General features: G+C 42.2%; 1 protein-coding gene across 1 annotated transcript in view; it reads right to left on the bottom strand.

The window, feature by feature from the left end:
* The window catches only part of LOC138201655 (carboxypeptidase O-like), a 44902-nt gene that overhangs the window by 2114 nt on the left and 22730 nt on the right, over positions 1 to 20058 (bottom strand). Inside the window, exons 12-13 of the mRNA XM_069155272.1 lie at positions 276 to 503; positions 1 to 214 (exon numbers count right to left, since the gene is read on the bottom strand). The exon at positions 1 to 214 is cut by the window's left edge and continues 98 nt beyond it. Of these exons, the coding sequence (XP_069011373.1) occupies positions 1 to 214; positions 276 to 503 (442 nt within the window). The remainder of the gene's footprint in view (positions 215 to 275; positions 504 to 20058) is intronic.

The raw sequence follows: 20058 nt of genomic DNA, 5'->3' as shown, positions 1-20058 counted from the left end.
GCGTCAGCTCTGCGTCCAGCGTAGCCCTCTCTGCTGGACTGAGCTGGGGAACACCCTCCAGGAGCTCCTCACGGCTCACTGTACAGCATTGCTCTTCCCCAAAGAGAGCAGCGTAGAGCTCCACGGCATGACTCCTCATCTCCCTCTGGTCGGTGGTTATCCCGCCTCCCGGGAGCTTCAGACAAGTCATCTGATTCCTCTGCGCCACCGATCGCTCCAGGTTGAAGAAAAATGAGCTTGTGAATGTCCTTCAACTGGAGAAAGCGAGACCTGACCAGAGCTCCCTTCACTCTCTCTTGCAGGAAGGAGCTCAACTCCAACCTCCTCTCCTGCAGTATTTGGCCCACACCAGGATCCGGGTCTCTCTGGAAGCCCTCCTCAATACTTTTTATGTTGGCTTCTAGGTCTTTGACAGCAGACTTGATTTTAGCGGTGCCGTTTGAGGTGTACTGCTGGCAGAAAACGCGGATCTGTGCCTTTCCGACCTCCCACCACTGTTTTTCCTGGGATCACAAATGTCTGTTCAAAACTTCATTGCAATCCATCCGGCAGTTTTTGAGCTCTTTCAGTCTGGACTGGTGGCGGACCGGCCGACATTAACACCCCTAAAGAAATGTGGCTAAAGGTGTTCAAAACGAATCAAATTCATTTGATTTGTCTGCTGATTATGAAACACATTCCTCCCATTGTGTTGTAGTTTCTCTATTCTGCTGTTATTGATAGACTCGAGTCATTAAGTCGCGGCCGACTGATTCCTGTGTGCATGTGCACATGACTGTCAGAGAAGACAAATTAAGCCTCGAGTTCCTGCTCTGAGAAGTGTCGCATGACTTCCTTTTCATGCAGTAGAAAAACAAGGGTTGGTGTACTAATGACAGAAGAGAGAAACAAAGAGGTACTGTCCACCTTTGTGTGTGTGCTTCCAAGTTGTGGAATAAGTCAATGACAAAAGTATATTTTTTTCTAGTTTTCATGATTCGTTAACCCGTTAAATACCAAATTTACAGTTTAAGTACATGAATTTTACTCCCTAGGCCTCCCTAAAACATAAACTTAATATGAAAGTACGCACCAATAGTGACGGTTAATATATTTACACCTCTGTAAATATATATATTTTTTTATAGATAAATATAAAACTGTATATATACCACGGTGTAATTCTTAAAATATAGCAGTAGTCGACTCTTTTAAGAATAAATGTACAAAATGTGATAGTTCTATTTGTTAAATAGGGTGTTTTACTGATACTGTTTTGTGGAAGAGAAGGATATCTTCCTTCACAGATGCGAATTCAACAGATCTAGTTTTGTGACTTTCACACTGGTCACGATGTATTGCTAAATTTTCATCAAAACAATCCGCTTTTTAATTTCAAAGTTGAATTTCTGGCCCAAAGCCAACAAACAAAAAAAACAACGTTCCACACGGTAACAGGTTGATCTTTAGCTACAGGTGTGCTCACACTAACTTTTATGCGAAGCCACCTTTTGTTTCCTGGTCTGCGTCACGGTCACCAAACTAAAATGAGTTTAAAAAGCAACACCAAGCAACTAAGGGCGAAATAAAAATCTGAAAGTATTGTTCATTTGTGCACACTGCATCTACAGCAGTGACAGGTGCAATGAGCTGCATTATGCAGGAGTTAGATGGATGCAAAGAGAACCTGATTTGCCACCAAGCTCTAATTGGTGCAAAGACACAACTAATGATCATTAAGTGGGGAATGATAGCCTCAAGCTAACTCTTCTCACTCCATAAGGATATAATCCATAATTCATAGCCAACAGCTGAGCAAATGAGGACAGAAAGAAAGAAGAAAGAGAGAGAGAGAGAGAATAAGGGGAGACGACAAAGACAGAGAGGAAGAAGGCCAAGGAGATAAAACGTTGACTTTGGGTCGTTTGTGTGTGTGCGTGGTGAGTGATGGATGCAAGTGTCACGTGCATTCATGTGTGGATCTGCACATATATGTGACTCTTGATGCCAAACTTTGCCTGTGCACACGTATGTGCTGTATTTGTGTGTGATGTGTGTGTGTGTGTGTGTGTGTGCGTGCGCGTGCGTGTGTGTGTGTGTGCGTGCGCGTGTGTGTGTGCGTGCGCATGTGTATGCTGTTAGGCAGGCTGCTTGGTGTGTGAAACTGTGATTGAGGTGACAGTGAGCCTGTGAGAATAGTTAGCATCCACCCAGACACACACACACACACACACAAAGTCACTCACACAAACACACTCATGAACACACAAGAACAGCAGCTGTTGCTAATTAAAGATTCATGCTCAAATTCCTGTGAAAACTCAATGTGGCAATGAACGCTGGGGACAGGACGAGAGGGAGGGGAAGGGGAACGAGAGGAATGATAGACGGAGTGGAAGAGAAAGAGACGGGGAGAGGAGAAAAGGCGACGATGGAGACAGAAGGTTGTCTTAAAAATCCCACTTTCCACCTGATGAACTATTAACATGAACTGAAACACAGGTACAACACTCACCTCCGTCAGTCTGAAAGGGCGTCGGATGTTACGCCCTCCTGGGATCGTAGAGGCACAGGAACAGAGAAACAAGCACGCGGAACAAAATGGTTGACATCTGTGATCACACCGGCTCAGAGGACGGGGTGAAAACGTTTTGACTGAACGTCATCGGATGTTCGAACAGTTAAAGAGCGGCTCAGATGTGATTCAGGCTGGATTTTGAATTCAATTTGATAAGGAGAGACGATTTGGAAGTGTGATAACATCCTATTCATGTGAAGAATCTTGATTAGTCACGTACCCGTATAACATTGTAGATGGGCACGATCACAGACGCAGGTGCTGGTTGAAGAAATTCAGCTGGACAATTTAACATCTAAAGCCAAGTTCAGACCAAAGATTTGGGACAAGAAAGTGTTTCAGAACGTCGCAGTGAAATGTTGCAGGTCTTATTGAGAAATCTAATTCATGGTGGATTTATTTTCAGATGGAGCACCAGAAAGCTGATAAGGAATGACTTTAGCCAATGATACCAAAATGACCAGTTCGTATTTCATGAGTGACGTTGAATGGCACCCCATTGAGCTAGAGCCTTTGTGGAGCCGACCCCTAGCGGCCCTGGGGGATATTGCAGTTTAAGGCACTTCCGTATCGGCCTCATTTTTCAGACCCAGAAGCTACTTCCACTTTTATGCGTCTATAGCCTGAACTGATCCTAAAATAAATCTCTTTGATCGGATGGAAAAGTAGATTGGATAAAGAAAGAGGCGCACCAAGACATCATTTATCTGAAAAGGAATAAAGGCCGCCATGTTTCCACAGTAGCCCTGAAGGGACAAAGCAAACACTGACTGTAGAGAAGACCTTTCGTGGTTTTACGGGTTTTTGTGGCCATCGTAGATTCCCTTACATGTTTGGAAGGGGAGGGTGACGCGAAGGGTTGCCATCTGCAACCTAACCTCCAGATGCCACTTAATCCTAATCACTGTTCCTTTAATGTGAGGGTACTGAGCTAATGATTCATTAACAGTCAAATGCGTAGGTCTATTTTAATATTTAGGGTCCGAGCATTGATGGTGCGAAAGCCTTATTGTTCTTCAAGGAATTATTATTCCGCGTTATTATTATTCCTCCTATTATTATTTAGTGGAGTTGCGAGTGGGCGTGGCCAAAATGGCTCACTAGCGCCCCCCGAAACAGATGGCCCCGGCGATACATTTACCTACATGCACGAGATTCGGTGGAAGTCCGCCATTTTTTATTTAGTCGCCATTTTTGGCGATTCACACACGTTGTACTTTAACGAACTCCCCCTACAGATTTTGTCAGACCAACTTGAAATTGAGTCTGTGCACTCTTAACATGTTTAGAATTAGAAGTTATCAAAATAATACGTTTTCGTCGATCGGTGTGCCCGTGGCATGGCGGCTGAAGATAGTCCGGCGGAAATCAACTTCAGCTGAAGATAGTCCAGCGGTCTACGACGTCAATGCCGAGCTGGAAACGACTGGCGGCCCAAGGCTAAATGCATCAACACAAACAGCAGCACGTGCTCTCTGAAGGTCTGACTTTTCATTTATGTTTCAAATGTGTCTGCGTTCAGCCTTTAAAACTCACAAACCTTTGACTCAGCCTGTAGTGAGTTAAACATTTTTAAAAGAGCTGAACGACGTTGTCTTCTTTGGCTAATTGATCCCACTCAACCCCTTACTGGATATACTTCCACCTGGACAGTCATCCAACCAGAAACAAGAGTATTTGTGTTATGGACCTCACCACTGGAAACTTCTTCTTACAACAGTGACGATGTTTGAACTTTCTCTTGAACAGTTTCACTCAAAAGTCCAGAGAAACAACAATAAGCCGCCTGAAAATCTCTCCCGGGCGACAGGCTCTTTGCATTTTGCTGAAGCATCGGATGTAATCGTAATAACCTTTTCTTGGCATTTCCAGGCAATCAATAATTCCGTGTGCTTGGAATTTTGTGAACTGCCCGAAGTACAACACTTTTCATAAAGACAAGGAACCGCTCAGTGATCAGCTGCTAAAAGCACTCAGGCTGTTTAGCCTGATTCGAACGCAGGACAATACTAATACAAATATCCGGTGACATTTGAGAAGGCAGTCAAAGCTATTTTTCTACAATTACATTTCACGGTTACATTTTTACCGCAGTGGAATGGCAGCGTATTGATTGTCTTGACAAAAATGTCACTATATATTTAGATTAGCTCTGATAACTATAGATAAAACACACACACACACACACACACACATACACACACAAATTCCAGAACATTACAGCACGTTGTCTGCACATCTACTAATTAACTCATAGCTGCAAGTCCGTCGATGTTTTTCCAGTGTCGAGCTCTAACTGTGAACCAGCGGTGAAAAGTGTTGAGGTTGATTTAACAGTAAATTAACACTTTGCTTTAAAAATGGTTTCTACTTCTTTGTCACCTGCACGAACAAACAGGTTCAACATTAGTTCAGCTTGAAGGCTGGGAGTTTTATGTTCATCAAAAACTTTACAATATTGTTACACTACATTTTGGGCTTCAAAGTGTTTAAAACTACTAATTTTGCTTATAAATATAAATCTACATTCAAGAATGAACAAAAAGGAGCTGATGGTGAAACCAATTTGTGTAACTCTACAATTGCACTGTATAATTAACCATGGGAGCATGGTTTTCAAAGACAAGCAGAACAAAGACTGACAGAAATTCATAATAAATAAATGTTTCATTATAATTAACCAGCAATTTATATCCAACATGACCTTGACTTGCCTATAGCATCCAAACTAATTGCTTGATTATTGTTTTTACATAATTGAGGAAGAGTTCATGTTTTTTTTTTTTCCCCTTTGCGTATTCCTGAGGAGATGACAGGTTTGCACTGACCTGAATGTGGGGTTCAACATTAAGGGGAGAGACAGAAACAACAACAAGCGACAATAAATTAAGGGTAGAAAAAAAGAGAGAATAAAATTGAAACAGATGAGAAAGCAATAAAGACACAAATGAAATGAAAAGACTATAGGATTATCAGGTAGTATACGGTCTCATAAGTCTGCTAAACGAGTGACAGCAGTATTAATGAACCACTAATGAGCTATAATGAAATGTAAAATGTGTGTGCGGGCTTGATGCATTCCTGTTTGCTGACTTTTGCTCAGACGTGTGCTTATTAGGTCTGCGAATGTACAACCTGCGCAAATTACCGCTGGATCTCCGGCGGCAACATTAAAGCCATTTTCAAGCCCCTTATAGTTATTTTTTAAATGCCATGTTGATGGTTCCCTCACCAATTTCATCAAGACATTACTAAACCCTGTTTGGAGACTCGGAAGCTGTAATCTGGAGTCCTTTCTGCTCCAGCTCTGCACTTTTGTTTGATTTGTGATTTGGTTTATGAACCTGCACGGGCTTTAATGGAAGAGACACACACTCTCTGATCCCCATTATCTACCTTCTGCTGCAAAGAGAGGCAGATAAGAGGAGGAGGTGGAGGAGGAGGAGGGGGAGGAGGGGGAGGAGGAGGAAGAGAGGAAAGAGGCTAAAAATGATGACCAAGTCATGGCCCTCATTATTGAATCCCATCAATGGGGGAAGGGGGGGGAGGGAGGGGGAGCACAGAATGGGGAGAGGGGTTGTATTTGTACATTGATCAAGAGAGAAAATTGTGGGATGTTAATGATAAAGTGAAAGAACAGGGAGTGAGTGATTTCCCCAACAAAAGGGAAAAAAAAAAAAAAAAAAGGGAAGGTAACCCACGGAGCAAGAGATAATAGGAAGAACAGACCAAGCCTCTGATGTGCATGTGTGAGGGGATGAAGGAGCCCGGTCAGCCTTCATAAGCCATTGATTTACACAATCCCAGTCACCACCTAATATTTCATCTGTGCTACATTTGCAATCTCCCATCCACTGAGGCCATGAGCCATTACCGATGGCCGAGGATCACAGCATGGTGGCCTCCTTGGAGTAATGAGATAGAGAGAGGTGGGAAGTGAGAGACGGGGCAGGCAGTAAGGAGAAAGAGGAGGAGGAGGAGGAGGAGGAGGAGGAAGAAGGAGTAGAGGACAAAATAGGGGATAATAGAAGAGAAGAGGAGGATGGGGATGAGGTTTGGATGGAGGTTTCTCTGTGTGCCATTATGGAGCATGAAAAGGAGAAAATCAAATGGACAAAAACATTTCAGAGATGGGCAGAGGGAGAGATAGAGTGAGTGAGATGTGGGGGAGGGGGGGGGCTGAGGGAGCGTACAGGTGGAGTAGGACAGAGACAGATGTGAAAGAGAGATTGCTTTTCTCTAATTACGTCCCTTTTCACTGTCAGAGAAACGGATATAAAGCTAATTCCATCTGCCCTCCTTCTTATCCCCCCCCCCCCTTTTTTTTTTTTTTTTCTTCTAAAAGCTCAAACTCGTTTTCTTTACCCCCCCTTTCACACACAGCGTGTTAGAGGCTGTTTTCATGACACCGAAATGAACAGATGGCAATATCGGTCCAAACAAAAGAGACATTTTGCGATGGCTATCACCGTGACAACAACCCCTCGGCCACCTGTGCAATGTCCTCTGCTTCTGTTCTGTCAAAGGCAGAGCTCCATCTTCTTCTGTTTGGCTTGGTCTACCTCTACCTGTCCATTCAGCTGACTCTCGTCTCCATCCCTCTCTTTAGATAACCGTGTTTTTCTACCCACAGATAATCAGCGCTGACTAGAAACCCCAGCGTAACGAAATTTACGTTAAGAATTACACTTTTACATTGGTAATATTTTTCATATAAGAGTTTTCTGTAATTGAGTATTTTTAGTAAAAGATGTGAATCCTTCTTCCACAACTTGAAGCCCATCATCTTGCATCTGCAGTTGGTCAGAAAGATCTTAAAAATTGAATCGACCTACGTGAAAAGGTGATTAACGGGCAGCATAAAGACAAGATAGATATCGCGAGTATAAATGCGCTCGTAGCCATTTCATTTAAATGCTTGAAAAAAGTACGATGCATAATCGTATCACCATGCATCAGTGGTCCTGTAATTGGGCCATTTCTTATTCAAAAGCGCATTATATTGTAACTTTGTGCGAGATAAAAGTCCTAATTACTCCATTGTGATTATATTTGATTAAGTCTTTCCCCCCACACCCTCAGAAATCACACAATCTCATTGAAGGGGTAATTTCCTACTTCAAAAGCTAATTAAGCCAATCAGAGCACAAAGGACTGGCTGTAGCCATGACCCAGCATGCACTGCATTTAACAACCCAAAATAGCAAGCAAAGTTAAATTGTCAGTTTCTTTTGTCGCAAGGTGATTAACGCATACTTTGTCTATCTAGTATATGGAAGGTGATGGTGGCCGTCGGCTGCAGCAAAAAAACTCACGCAAAATTGGAGATGCGTGATCTTGAACGGACACCAGTAATGTGCACTTGTAACAGCCGCCCAGTGCACTGCAGAGAACTCTACAAAGAACTGGTAAGGGAAAGCCCCTCCGAACAGTCCAGAATGAGTGGCAGGACGCTGTGAACACGACTCTGTCTTGCCATCGCTACAGGAACTTTGGAACCTGAATGAAGGGCTCTGATAGGCCCAGTGGGGAGGAGATTGCTCTGTCCCTGATTGGATGATTAGGGGCTGCGGGGGCTCAAATCAGCCGTTTTCAGGAAGAGAGTGGTTTGGTTAAGTGGATTGGCACTGTGTGTGCTCTGTGTGTGCTCTTTATGAGTGCTCTTCTTGTGTCTTGTGCCCATATCTGTGTTTAAACGTGTGTGCGCGTGTGTGTGTGTGTGTGTGTGTGTGTGTGTGTGTGTGTGTGTGTGTGTGTGTAAGCTGTGTGTCTGGATGCATGTTTAGAAATAGGGGAAGTCCAGTTCAAAAACTCGGGCAAATTAGCAAGGGAAAAGAACGGGGATAGGTAGCACTGCGAGGAGGAGAAAGGTGGAAACAACGGTTTGTGTGTTTGTGAGTCCACCTAATGATAGATGGATCGATGTAACATGAGATCAAGGGAGAGGGGAAATAAGCATAAAAATGAGGAAAGTAGGATAAAAAGAATAAACTACAGCCAAAGAAAAAAAAGGAGAGGAGTACGGGAAGAGTAGCACAGGTGGTTGAACAAAGAACCGTGGTTATTTTAGTCAGCTGGGTACCCATGACAACTGAGGCACTGAGGTGTGTGTGTGTGTGTGTGTGTGTGTGTGTGTGTGTGTGGCTGGTTCAATCTGCTCATAGACTCTTCCACTACAGCTGCTGTCATTACCAGATGCGAAATAGGTTTTTGGAGACTTGCATGTATTTTGCCGCTGCCATTGTCGCCAAGTTGCCGTTGCCATTGCCGACAGGCTGCGTGTGTGGACTCAGCATGTTTATTCAGTTGGAGCTCTTGGTTGTGCCTCTTGTCATGTGAGAGCTGCTGTCAATCGACTCAAGACCGTTTCTGTCATGGTCCAATTTTGAATATAAGACGAATCTTGTCACATGAGACGGATGAAAACACACAAAAGAAATCTGTGCTCAATGTAAAGACGTTTCTGTACACTTCATCAAGAACAAAGGGTTATTATATTATGCCTCAGATCTATCTGCAGCCCAATAAGCTGGCATTTCTCCTTGTAAAGAATATTCCATTGGATCGTTATGCTGTAGATAAATCCTAATTATTCCATTCTGATTATATTTGATTAAGCCATTCTCCTCACACTCTAAGAAATTACACAATTTCACTGAAGGAGTAATTTCCTACTTCAAAAGATGATTAAGCCAATCAGAGCACAAAGGACTGGCTCTTGCCATGACCCAGCATTCGTGATGTTTAATTATCTAAAAGTGATAACAAAGTTTTCATTTTCTTGTCTTCTCTTTGTGATGTGCTTTATACTTATGTGGCCAGATAATGCATAAAATTAAGTCCAGCGTGAGTTTTCTAGTAAACCTTAAAACCTTGATCACAGAGCGGTGAAGTAGTTCTTACAAAAAAACAGCTTACAAAAAACAAAGTTGGCTGTACAATAAGTGACAGAAATCAACAATGAACAATTACAGCCAAACAGACAAGACAAAGTGAGATTCCATTATTCAATTCAATTCAATTCAATTTCATTTATATAGTGCCAAATCACAACACAGGTTATTTCATGGCACTTAATATATTAAAGTCCTTACAGCAAGACTTTACAACATTATACAGAGAAACCCAACAATTCAACAATTCCCACATAAGCTAGGAGGGAAAAAAAAAAACCTCCTCTTTAAGGGAGAAAAACCTCCAACAGAGGGGAAGGAAAAACTCCCTCTTAATAGGAAGAAACCTCCGACAGAACCAGGCTCAGGGGTGGGCGGCCATCTGCCTCGACCGGTTGGGGTGAGAGGAGAGCATTATCATATTACCTGTTTGGTTCTTTTCCTTCTGTCTGTGTTGTCCCACTGTCTTCATGTCAGCCAATCTGTCTCTGTTGATTTCTACATTATGGAAAAGTTGGTATTTCTAAAAAAAATATAAAGAATAAACATTCTATAATTATAATCTCATGGTTTCAGTTGACATCCATGTCTGTCCAGACTCATACAATACATGTAGTGAAATCTGAAAATTTTGCCAATAATGCTGATCCTAATAGAACATTTCGTTTTAGCCATCACAGTGGACTACGCTTCAAATATGAATGTTGTTTCAAAGAAGCTACGAACTCTAAAACACGGATGCTTCAAAGACATCGTAACCCCAACAGCACTGAAGATCTATACAATCACCACAGTTTCAGGGTGGACACCCAAGATTGGTGTCACCACTTCAGTATCTAACCAAATGTGAAATATGGTCATATGTATGCTTCCCCCTTATGTTCCTACTTATTGTACTCACAAGAATGGAATAGACATGAGGTTACAGTGACCTTTGACCATGCACCACCAAAGGATGATGAGTGCACCCTTGAGTCCAAGTGAAGGTTTGTGCCACATTTAAACTTCACCAAAAATCACCAAAACCTAATCAGTTCATCCTTGAGTAAAGTTTTTTTGTTTTTTACCAAATTACCAAAGACATTCCTTTAAGGCGTTCCTGAGACATCAGATACATGGGAATGGGATGGATGGATGGATCGGACAGAGGCGAGGTCAAAGTGAGGCTGCCCTTCGACCTTTGGGCACCAAAATTCAATCAGTTCATCCTTGAGACCGAGAGAAGGTTTCTGCCAAATTTGAAAAAAAATGATCTCGTTTTCCTGAGATATCACGTTCAAAAGGTTAGGACGGACTTGAGGTCACAGTGATCTTTGACTAACAAAATCTAATCAGTTCATCCTCGAATCCACTTGAATGTTCCTCAAACTCTGCTGTCACTGCTTTCTATGACTTCCACCATCTTTTTTTTCATCAACTGATCCATTAGGCTGCCTCCATTCTCAGCTTTTTTTTTTTAATTTTTTTTTTTACTTGTTTCTGGAGATTCGTAATTCTAATTTCTGGACACTGAGGTCCTGACTATTCTTTTATTTACATTACTCCAAAAATATGGAATACGTTTAGAACTTGTTGGCCTTGAGAAATGTTTTGGAAATAAAGTAAATGATCATAACCTGCTATGGAAACTTTGCCTCATTGTTTTGATCAGGGAATTTGTCATGAGAGTTCCCCATTTCAAATAGCATGGAAACCTTATCGAAAGACAAGAAGTCTATAATCAATACTATATGTTTTCATATTCTTGTAAGATGTGAATGTTAACCCAAGTATTCAAATGTGGACGTTAAAACTGGTTCATTGTGTCTGTGTTTGAGAGAGAGAGAGAGAATACCACTCTGCATAATGGCTTCCTCTCCGTTTTATTTGTCAGTATGCGCGTTTGTGACCGATTCTGTGCTGATGTTTTTCAGCTCTGAGCTTCTTTGCGCGCAGGGCTGTTCATGTGTGCGATGTATGTGTGTGTGTGTGTGTCAAAGTGTGTAATGCTCAGTTGTGTGTCCTGTCCTGTTTTCTTGTACAGTTTCTTCACAGTTAACATCTGTTCAGTCTTATTCTCCAGAGGGATGGTGGACCCTATCTCTGTACCTACCGCTGTGATTCCACCAGCTAATGAGCTTTTCCGACAGACACACACAAACTCGAGTATAATCTCACACAGGCGCGCACACACACACACACACACACACATAAATGATTACTGTATGCATGTCTAATCCCCTTAAGGATTTAGTAAAAACACACTTTATGGGGGACGAAATGACATGTATCAGTTAGTACAGTATGTCTTTCTGCATCATCAGCACAGCCAAACTAAGACTCGAGTACATTATGTGTCTTATTAATCATATGTTCAGCAAAGCGGTCGACACCCTGGAGGGAAGAATGTGTCACTTTATCTGTTCAGCTGAGACAAGTACAGACAGAACAACAACTATTGCCCTTGACATTGTTTTGTTCTCATTAAGGCATGTGATGAGTTGAATTTAATAGGCACTAGCCATATATTGTCACTTGTGTAGCTTTATTATGATGCCTTTAATTTATTCCAGTGAAAGTATATATGTGCAATGTGAAATTTAGAAGCAGTTTTAATGTAATTTTAAAATGAACGCTCGTGTATATACAGCAGCTCAGTATGTTTGTAGTAAAACTATTGTTCGCATGAGTTTTCTGACTGTCTTGCTCACATTAAAAATGATGTCAGCACTGTGACATGGAGGCCTGAGGTGGGGTGAAACTGTAATTCAGGCCAGAGATTTTACTTCATTCCAGGCCACTCTGTTCATGCAAACTGCCTAACCACTAATTTTGTAATATAACCACATTCGTTGATGTAACAAGTACTGGACTAATTATATATTTGGCTATGTTCATCTGACAGGAAAATGATCTCGATTACAAAACACAAAAATGTGTGACTGACCAACAAGTGGGCTGTCTGACTATTAAGTTTTAAAGGTTCGCAAAGGCTTTGAGTGCACCCTTAGAAAATGCCTAGGAACATACCAATCATTGCTCACACAATTTGAAAGCCGAGACACAACTCAATTATCCCAGACTCACACACAAAGAGAGTTAGTCACTGAGGTAGCTTAAATGTTAAAATAATTATATTAACGTGTCAAGCATATCAGTTCTCTTGACTGACCTGGTCCTTCACTGGCCAACATGTCACTTATTGGCAGAATTCAGCTGCATCTGTGGCAAAGGACCTTTCTCTTTTTTATTCTGTACCTCTCTGCTTCTTTTATTATCTGACCTTCCATTTCACCGGGCAACTCATTCATTCTCCCATTTTCTACTGCTGATCTGTGGTCAGGTCAAAGTGGCAGCAGGCTGAGCAAGTTTTTTCTGCCCAGACCTCCCTCTCTTCCCGGCACATCCGGTGGAAATCTCAAGGTGTTCTCAGGCCAGATTAGCTATATAATCCTTTCAGCATGTCCCGGGTCTACCCTGGTGTCTCCTACTTGCGGAACATGTCCGGGAAACCTCCAATGAAAGGTACCAGAAGGCATCCTAATTACATGGACAAACCACCTTAACGGGCTCCTTTAGATGCAAAGGAGCGGCAGCTCTACTCTGAGCTCCCTCCTGATGTCGGAACTCTTCACCCTATCTGAGTCTGAGCCCGCACACCCCGCAGAAAAAAACTGATTTCAGCCGCCTGCATCCACAATCTCTTTCTTTTGGTCATTACCTGAAGTCCATGACCATAGTTGATCGTGGGAACGATCGACGGGTAAATCGAAAGCTTTGCCTCCCGGCTCAGCTCCCTCTTCATGAAAATGCTCCGGTACAACTCCTGCTTCACCGCTCACGTCGCACCAACCCGCCGGTCAATCTCCCGCTCCATCCTGCCCTCACTCGTGAACAAGACCCTGAGATACTTAGACTCCTTCAGCTGAAAGGAGTTTGTGTCAAATGTCATCGGTAGAGTCGCAGGTAGAGAGTTGTTGCTGTGTTACCAAGAGATGCGAGCATGTCACTTATGGCATGCGCACAGTCACACTGGGGACAACGAGGTGGATTCCAGGAGATCTTTTAAATCATTCCTGCTTGCTATATAATCGCTGTTCAAGTTGCATGTTCATGGCAGGCCAAAGCAACTCAGAGGACACGGGGAAATGTCCCGTTGCTCCCAAGATGCTGTCTACCAGTGATCGAAACAGCATAGAGAGTAATCAGAACAGCAGACTACAAGGCATCTTTGGATTACAACAAGCAAATTAGTAGGTCTGGGCATCTGATTCGATGCCTCCCAGACACCCGCCTGTGGAGGTATGCCCAACGGAGAGGAGATACCAGAACAGACCCAGAACACAGTCGAGGGATTTCAAGTCTCATTTGGCCTAAAACATTCATCGAGATGTCCAGAAGGGGAGCTAGAAGATGTAGTGACAAATTTACTCTGCTTGATTCGCTGCAATTGAGATCCAGACGAGAAGAAAATAGTCTGATAAGATAAAGGTAACTGAGGTAAATGCACACCACTGCTACTGCTCCATGAACCGATGTGGTACAAGATGCCAAATCAAGCTGACCACAACTAGTGAGCTGCGTGGGCAATGAAACCACTAACTTTCTACTGTCATTTTTTCAAATCTATGCGTTGGACTAAATAAGTTTAAGGTCAGAGAAATGTGCTTCTGGTAGAAAACTTACAGATTTATATCCCTGGTTGGACAACTGCAAGAAAAATGGTAAAACAAAAGTTAGCAGGTATATTTATAGTCTGTATTGCACTTTAAAAAAAAAACACTTTGGATAACCACATGCCACTAAAGTCACATGGAAGCTTACTGAGTACCACATGCCGTATGAGAGCAGTGGTCCTGTGTAGTGGAGCATGGTACAATTCCTGTTCATACTAAAAAATATCAGCACTCAGGCTATTGTGATGCACTCCTGCGTGTAGTCATGAATCTGGGTTGAAAAATGGGAAAAAAAAAATAAAATAACAAGATCTTTATCCCAGCCACCTCAGTGGCAAAAAAAAAAAAAAAAAAAAAAAAGCACTGACCCTATGATATTTTTTGTTACTAAAGGGAAGGAAATGTTTCAAAGTGCAATTTGACACAGTCTTTCTGCAAACCTGAAAATCTGAAATAAACAGAATTAATTTGGTTACTGAGACAGACACACTGTAGCAGGTACTCATCCTCAAAATTAACGTTGCTGACCCTAAATATAGAAACTAAGTGGGTATACAGTTTGTAGTTAGTTTTGTTATAAATATTCTACTTTGTGACCTCTGTTTTCTGAGATCACATGATATTGTTCACCAGTAGCAGTGGTGCAAAGATCATGAAGGTAGTTTCCGGGTGTAAAAAGTGAATTCAAAAGTGCCTTGAAGTGCAAAACCACTAAGGGACCCTAGGGGCTGGCTCCAAGGAACGTCTGCCTCCAATAGACTCTTTTCTCCTCTCTCTCCTTTCATTAAATGCCATTCTGAATGGTGCCATTCAGTAAATTAGCTGATGCTTATTTATTTTCTACTGGTCCATCTGAAAATCATTAATTGGATAATCCTGAAAAATCGATATGTCTGGGAAGGTGTATGGTTTGCTCAACATGCCTGGGTGCACCCGGTGCAGCTGGGTGGGCACAGTATCTGAGGGTTCTCAGTCCAATCCACCCCTCGCTGCTCGCTATCCAAATAAAGTCGCTCCGGGTTTTCAAAAACCAAAATGGCAACAGCCGAGGAGCCAGACTCAAGGCTTCAAAACGGCAGTTCACAGACCAACGGGTGCGTTGACACAATGAAGCTTTGCCACACTTCAACAAGTTTTACATAGATTCCAATGATAAGAATTAAAGGATGACCTCATTCAAAACTGCACACTTCTTTTTCTTTGAAGTCACAGATTAACTAATGGCAATGACATTGTAAAATTGTATATGACATTTGAGGCGTGCAGACAGTGATTTAAATGAAGCTGCATTCTTATTCCAGCCAGCACATTAGTATCAATTTACACAGCGGAGAAATACACGTGCACACAGGTCGAGGAGGACGACGGCCCCAACGTTTCAGGGTGCGGTAATCTGATTACTTTAAAATGTCTTTGGTGCTAGTACAATATAAACTGAAAGGGTTAAAGCTCCTGGCCAGCCTTGGACACTCCTGACTCTTCTTCTTTCACTCTCCCACTAATTTTCTCACTTATTTTCACTTGTCTCCTCCCCTGAAGCTCTACTTCAAACTGCAGGCTGCCAGCTTAGCTATAGGTGACAATGTTCCTCCTCTCTTTTTTCTTTCCCTCTGTCTTATTTATTCTATACGTTTAGATTCTTCCAACATCAAACTACGTTTAGTAGATTTAATGAGATGCAGTTCAAAGTGTGAAATTTGGGTAGACTTCTCCGCAAGCATCGGAAAAGTCCCATCGTCATGATATTAACCAAAAGATTAGCGCTGCATTATATAGACAGATATTAAATATGGGAAATGGAAATGTCCTCGTTTTTTTTTTCCCAACTTTATTTTTTTTCCCTTTCACGTGTGTTTTGTTTTTCTTTTCATCAGGTTAGAAGTGTGTGTGCGTAGAACTGTTATTTTTACTTTTTTACCTTTTCTGTTATTTGTCTAAAATATAAATAACCAGAAATGAACCCGTAAACCAATCAGAATCAGTCATTTCTCACTGGCCACGTACAAAAATAATTGCCCACCCACCAACAACTGTAGACACAAATGCGGAATAACATTTAAATTTGACAAGACTGAGTTTGTTTCCCATTGATGGAGGTGCATAAAAGGGCTTTGCATCTTGAAGTGTTACCACTAAATTTAAGGTCATAACGTCTTCTCTTCATCATTAACACCTAAACATGGAGTGGAGAGCCTTTTTTTTTTTGCGCAATCATAAGAATTTTTCCAACATGCAAATGATTTTCCATTCATCCAAATGACGTGTGCCGGGGTGTTTTCCTTTTTCCAAGTTCGTCTGCACTCGCATGCCTCTGTACCACACAGTTGATTTTGACAATCCAAATACCTTGTGATATCTCCACGTAGATGTTTCCTCTTTTGAGCCTCATTATATTCTTCTTCATTTGTATGGTCACCTTCTTTACTTTTCATATTAACAGACAGTGAAGCTCACTCAGCTCTGAGTTATGCGTGAACCCTTGCGATTTGAGCACTATGTGCTAAAAGAGTAATATCTCCCACACAGTTCTCTCAAAATTGAACTAAACCTCTTGGCACTTGAATATAGTATTCATTATCCACATTTCAAATTGAATGTGGTGAAGCACAGAGCCTGAAAAAACAACAAATATGTAACTGTCCAAATACTTAAAGTCTGAATTGTACGTATTATTATAATCTGATTACCTGTATACTAAAATTGAGGACACAATTATGGCCAGAATAGTTCATATGTACAGGTTAATGGTTTTAACAGTTAGCTGTGGGGGAACAGACAGAGCTCTGCCCTCATCTCCATCCGGCACCTTTGGGATGAACTGGAGTGCTGACTGTATGTCAGCCCTTCTCAGCCTGCATTCAGTGGTCAGCCTAATTGTCAGCTTGTGTCCCTGCAGTAAGAATACAAATTTCATGTGGGAAGCTTTACCAGAAGGGTTCAGGCTGTTTATAACATTAGATCGAGATACTCATCGATCATATCAGAAAGTTTAGGTGTCCACAAACTTTTTTGGACGTTATGTGAACTAACCAGGATACCTTCAGGCGGCGAAGGGATTTAACTGCATGCAAATCAATCTAACGTCTCTCTTTCAATATTTGGAGCTTCTTTAAGCACTAAGATGTCAAAAGAATGGACAAACACCAACATGTGGTGCTGGTTGTGCTCGTTCTGTGTAGCCATGAAAACAGATCCCACAGAAAAAAAAAGCATATGCGGTTCAGCTGTTACCAGTCCAATAAATACTAATCCTTTCACGCACACACGTTTCTTCATTATTATCTTTGCCTTTGCACACATTCGCTCTAGTATAGGCTATACACACCTCTCAAAAGAATGCACGCAAAATCCGAAAGAGTGGCTTACACACTCGGGCAGTACTGCAACCTTAGCAAGTCAAATGAACCAAACAATGCCACAATGTGCCTATCTCCCCCCCGAGCTGTCGGCTGTAATGAACCGCTGGATGACACAGACGGTTGCACACACACACACACACTGGAACTCAAAAGACAGAGAACTGACTGCTGTCCTAAATCCTTCTGCTAAAAAAAAAAAAAAAAAAAAAAAAAAAAAAAAATCCTCTTACTGTGATTTCCCGTCACACAAAAACTACACTTTTGTTTTTGCAGAAACACACACGCTGACCCGTCACCATTAATGTCTTGATTGTATTCCTGTGTTCATCTGACGTAACTGAAAGGGCCGGTGAGACGTTGCACTACTGAACTTGGGCTATTCGAACAGGAAATGTGAGATAAAAATCAAGCTGACCAGCAGTGGTGTTGATGATTAAGTACATTAAGATGCAGGTGGGTGAAACTAAATAAGTAGAAAGGAATGATGAAAGAAAATAATAATGGATTTAGAAGGGGAAGGAAGGAAAAGAAACATCTGGGGAAGTTGTAAAGTAGTTTGTAGGAGACTGTTCAAGAGTGCCATCTAGTGTTGGCAGTTGGAAATACTGAATAAATTCCATCTTGGCCTGGCGGGTCCATTAAAATGTTCTGGGGCTGAACAGGGATGTGCCTGAAAGAAAGAAAGAAAAAAAGGGGGAAAAAAAGCATATGACAAACATTTTCGGTCCCTTAATAATAGTTGAAGAGACATTGATGGAAATGTACTTTGTAATATAAAGTAATACTGAAAATTTTCTTTGCTGTTTTTTTATTTTTTTTTTTCCTTCCCCTCCAGTGTTATTCCATTAGCTGAAATGTGCTCTCCCTACATCCATCACTGATCATTATGGCATCTTAGCGTAATTGCCCTCCCCCTGTTGTGTGTGCACACTCGCCGGTCCCGAATGCCAGCAGTAATATCTCCGGGAGAGAGCGTGAGAGAGAGACATATGCATACCCAGCTGATTTCCACCGCCAATCAAATTACCTGACCCAGCCGCAATACATCACTGCCAAACTGTTTATTAAACAAAAAGCCATGATTAAATTATTAATGACAGAGATTAATTAAGACCCCGTGCAGCACGCGCGCGCGCGCACTCAAGAAAATACACGCTCAGTGGCGGGCGGTAAGGCTTGCACGCGTAAATCCATAAACCAGAACGCCCGAGCGGCAAGTTAACACGCGCGCACGCACACACGCGCACACCGACAGAAATGCCATTACTCTATTTCACACTTTCCAAGCACGCAGTTGCACGCGCAAACACACGACAACGTCGCCAGCCGTGTGCAGAAGGGAAGGTGGCGGGCAAGGGGAGTCATTTGACGTGTAACTTTTACGCGTGCGGCAGATACGGCGCGCGGCGGAGGAGTTTGCCGGCCGCGCGAACAGCAAAGCGGCGTCAACGAGAAGTTGGCAAACAACATTAACGAGCTCGTTGTCAGCAAACTTTTCTTGATGCTACCACGAGGGTTTGTTTATGGCGGTGCTTATGCGGCTCTAATGGTTTGTTAGAGGTAGCATCTGTTGCTGTTCGGGGGCCCGGTGTGCTTGTGTGTGTGTGTGTGTGTGTGTGTGCGTGTGTGCGCGTGCGTGCGCGCGCGCGTGTGTGAAGGCAGTTTTATTTGAGGGTAATAATACTTCTCACCCCACACGAAGCTCAATTTCAAAATCAAAATGGCAAACTTTTATTTACACGCGCGTGTGCAAAGGAAAGTTGCGACATTGACCTCGGTGAGTCCTTGACCCTTCTCCGAAATATCTTTGTTTTTATTGTTCTTTATCAACAAGTGCAGTAACTTTCAGATGAGGGGAAGGTGCACAATGGCACTAAGTCTGCAGACTCAGCTGGCATCAGCAGTTCGATATGCTCCATATACGGTATCGTAATCAATTCATAATTCTTATTAATGCGGTGAAAACGAATCAAATGCTTTTGAACACGTAGGCGAAGCAAAGCCGTGACGTTGACACGCCGTCCTCCAATGGACTAGTGAGTGTTGAATTTTACTGCAAATTATTTGAATGTTATCTTTTAAAGCATCTAGTTCTGAAACTTATCTTGGTTTTTTTGTACCTATTAGAAACCTTGTACGCTGTTACCAAGGCAACAGCAATTCTTCCTGATTCAGCTGGATTTACAAACGTGATTAATAAGAATTAAACTATCATGAAATGTCCATATTTAAGAAGCACTTGCAGCAAAAGTCAGTACATCCTTCACGGTGAAAGTCTGTTTTTTTAATTTTTCTTTTATGTCTCGTGTGCCAGCTTTTATTTTTGATGGCGGATCCGAACCCTCCGGGCGCGTATGATACGACTTGCTCATGTCTGCGGAGAGCTGTTCTGCCATTCTTCACAGATGATTCTTTTCGGCTGCACTTCGCTGGAGGGGTTTTGTTGCTCTACCTTCCACTTTAAAGTACAAAGGACAAAAGTGTTCTGTTGGATTCAAGTCTGGGAACATTCTTTGCCAGGTCTTCGCGGTCTTCACGTCTTTCTTCTTCAAAAAAAACACAACTCTTTGGTGGTTGTTGGGATCATGGCCCAT

The sequence above is a fragment of the Embiotoca jacksoni genome, unplaced genomic scaffold (genome assembly GCF_022577435.1).
Source record: "Embiotoca jacksoni isolate LCO1_2020_lvr unplaced genomic scaffold, fEmbJac1.0.p SCAF_2, whole genome shotgun sequence".
NCBI lineage: Eukaryota > Metazoa > Chordata > Actinopteri > Embiotocidae > Embiotoca > Embiotoca jacksoni.
This window is presented reverse-complemented; position numbering and strand designations above follow the sequence as displayed.